Source organism: Hipposideros armiger, unplaced genomic scaffold, assembly GCF_001890085.2.
Source record: "Hipposideros armiger isolate ML-2016 unplaced genomic scaffold, ASM189008v1 scaffold_7, whole genome shotgun sequence".
Classification (NCBI taxonomy): Eukaryota; Metazoa; Chordata; class Mammalia; order Chiroptera; family Hipposideridae; genus Hipposideros; species Hipposideros armiger.
In genome coordinates, this window is record NW_017731357.1 from 5,715,453 (window position 1) to 5,718,669 (window position 3,217).

At 35.1% G+C, this 3,217-nt stretch overlaps 1 protein-coding gene across 1 annotated transcript in view; it reads right to left on the bottom strand.

Annotated features, from left to right (window-relative positions):
* USP9X (ubiquitin specific peptidase 9 X-linked) overlaps positions 1–3,217 on the bottom strand; it is a 130,475-nt gene that overhangs the window by 69,173 nt on the left and 58,085 nt on the right. Inside the window, exons 16-17 of the mRNA XM_019648934.1 lie at positions 765–860; positions 54–265 (exon numbers count right to left, since the gene is read on the bottom strand). Of these exons, the coding sequence (XP_019504479.1) occupies positions 54–265; positions 765–860 (308 nt within the window). The remainder of the gene's footprint in view (positions 1–53; positions 266–764; positions 861–3,217) is intronic.

The following is a 3,217-nucleotide window of genomic DNA, read 5'->3' on the forward strand; positions in this document are numbered from 1 at the left end:
AAAAAAAAAAAAAAAAAGTCCGAACTAGGAGATCAGATCAGTTATTCACAAACCTTGACATAGGTAGAATTGTTCTTTCCTCATGATAATCGCTGTCACATTCATTTATATACTCCCTTAACACAGTTAATACTCGAACCATTCGAACAGCTTCCTGTCTTGCACAATTAATACTGTCTTTGTCTCCATCCAAAACACACAACGTGTCATAGGAGGCTTTCAAACGATCAAAGCAAGACTGAATAAAGTCTTCATGGATCACCACCTACAAATAATGAGCCAAATAAGACGGTTCAAATTGCTTTGAAATGTAAAAATTAAATGTATATATGACCGATTAAAGATGGCAACAATGAGTTTAAAGGTAGCTCTCATTAACCATGATCATATTTAACCAGAGAGTCTATACTGATAACAAGCATACTATGTTTTGTCAAAGGAAGCTAGAGTTATGTAGGTATAAACTAGATGCTCAAAAAATAAACTTCAGAATTAGGTGTTAGAATCAAAAGAAAATGAGTCAAAATCTCTTGCCATAGTTATACTCAAAATAATCACTTCAAGATAATCATCAACAGAAGAATCATTTAGATAACATTGTGTACAAGAGAAATATGGACTAAATAATTTTAGGTATATTTTTAATAAGAGTTTAAACAAAAGAATTTCTAGTTAATTCTGAATTAAAGAAAACATTATTATAAGCAAGAGTTCTTCAATCAGAATTCTAATTTGTATAAGTTTTAATGCATGTCAATCCTCACCTGATTGACCTGTAGCCTTGGACCAAGGTTTGTGTATATTTCTTTAAGGAGATCTATAGCTCTGCTGGCAATATCATCATTACTCTGAATGACAACCTAGGCTCAAAAAGATTCAAGTGTAAATAACTTCCAAGAAAAGTAGTTGGGCATTTCAATTCAAACTATACCCTCAGTTATTTTAAATATAGTATTCAATAATTTAAGAGTACATCGACTCTGATAATCAAGTAAACCACGTAAAATTAGATGAGAAAACAGACCGAAAGATAAAATAAATGCAAAACTCAAGTCTCTGAATAAAGAAATTTGTTTAAGAATGGAAAACACATTCTACTAAGGATATAATAGGCTTTGGCCAGTATTACCATTATTTTTTGACATATTATTGACATACAATATCCTATAAGTTTCAGGTATATATCACAGTGATTTGATATTTTATATACATTACGAAATGACCCCCATTATAAGTCTAGTTACCATCTGTCACCAAAGTTACAATATTATTGACTATATTCCCTATGTTGCACATTACATCCTCATGACTTATTTATTTTATAACTTGAAGCTTATATACCTCTTATTCCCCTTTACCGATTTCACCTGCCCAACCCCACTTCCCCTCTGGTAACCACCAGTTTGTTTCCTGTATCTACAAGTCTGTTTCTGACTAATGTTAATTTAACCCTGCAATTCAACACCCTGATAACCAATTTGTGAGACATTAAAAGAGGAATTCAAATTAGTTAAAAGGAAATACAAGATCACACAAAATACAGTTTAGCATAAAGGGTTCCCCACCCCATTTCTACAGATCTTTATCACTCATCTATTTATATCAGTGGTATTCAAACTATGTGCAGAACTCCAGGGCTCTGATGAAGTTTTTAGGGCTGAACCCTGTAATAGGCTTCGGAAGGGGGAAGGGGGTCAAGTGCAAGAGACTGAACAGAAAAAGAAAACAGGATTTCCTTTCTTACTTCAACTAGCTTTACATTTGAGTATTGCATAAATTTTGATTTTAAAAGGGTTTCTGCTGTTTAAAAATGTTAAAAGCTTATGTCGACTATAATTGAAAAATAAAAAAATTATTAAAATGTTGAAAACCCCTTACTTAATGAAAAAGTCTCATCAAATACCACAGTAAAGATCTCAGTCTATCGCTTGCAGGGAAATATTTCTTATCCAAAAAACAATACAAACTGCTGTCAAACAGGTCAGATTTTTTTTTTTTTCTTAGCTGAGCCATCCTGCTACCACCTGTTGGCAGCTCAGCTCGTGCCGGCCAGCAAACTGCTTTTGCTCAGAGCTTGCACTCTTGAGCGAGCTCTTAAACAACTGAGCCACTCGGCCGGCCCCAGGTTTTTAAAGATAGGAATAATACAATACTACTACACTGTGACAACATGATGAACCTTGAGGGAAAATTATGCTAAGTGAAATCAGTCACAGAGAGAAATACAAATACCATGTGATGTGATCTCACATATGGAATCTAAAAACAAAAAAACTAAAACCAAAAAACAAATTAAAAACCGAACTTATAGATACAGAGAGCAGATTGGTGGCTGCCAGAGGTGGGGGTGGGGTGGGCGAAATGGGTGAAGGTGGTCCAAAGATACAAACTTCCATTTATAAAATAAGCCTTGTGGATGTAATGTACAGCAAGATGATGATAGTTAATAATACTATATTGCATATTTGAAAGTTGCTAAGAGTAAATCTTAAAAGTTCTCATCACAAGAAAAAAAAATGGTTAACTGTGTGGTGATGGATGTTTAACTACACTTATTGTGGTCATCATTTTGGAATATATACATATATCAAATCTTCATGTTTTATACCTGAAACTAATATAATGTCAATCCTCACCTGATTGACCTTCATTATATCAGTGAAAAGTACACATATATTAATAGTATAAAGGCAGAAAGATTAACCTTAAATAGACGATAATATTTTACTACCTCAGGTATTTAAAAATACCACAAGTTAAACACTGCTGGTTGATCAAGTGTATGTTCATAAACCATTCTAAATAAAGTGTTCTCTTCTGCCCTCTGTTTATTTTAACATTAACTATTTAATAACCTAAAATTAACTCTGAATAAGAAACCAATCTACATTGAATAAAAAGAGGGAAGAACAATGACTTCCAGAGGGAGGTGCAAAAAATTTGCACGGTTAGTGCACTTCGAACCACATCTGGAAAAGATTCCTAAGCCAAGACAAAAGGAACATTTGAGGCAGGAGGGGGAGGGGAAGGGAAAAAGAGAAAAACCCGGGCCAGCCGAGTGGCGCGATGGTTAAGAACTCGGTTGGGATGCCAGAGGGCCCCGGTTCGGATCCCACATATGAGGACCAGTGACACTGCCTTCTACAGCTAAGATGCTGAACAACAGCTCAACCTGGAGCTGGGCTGCCGTGAGTCGCTGGCGACGGCGTAGGCTGCA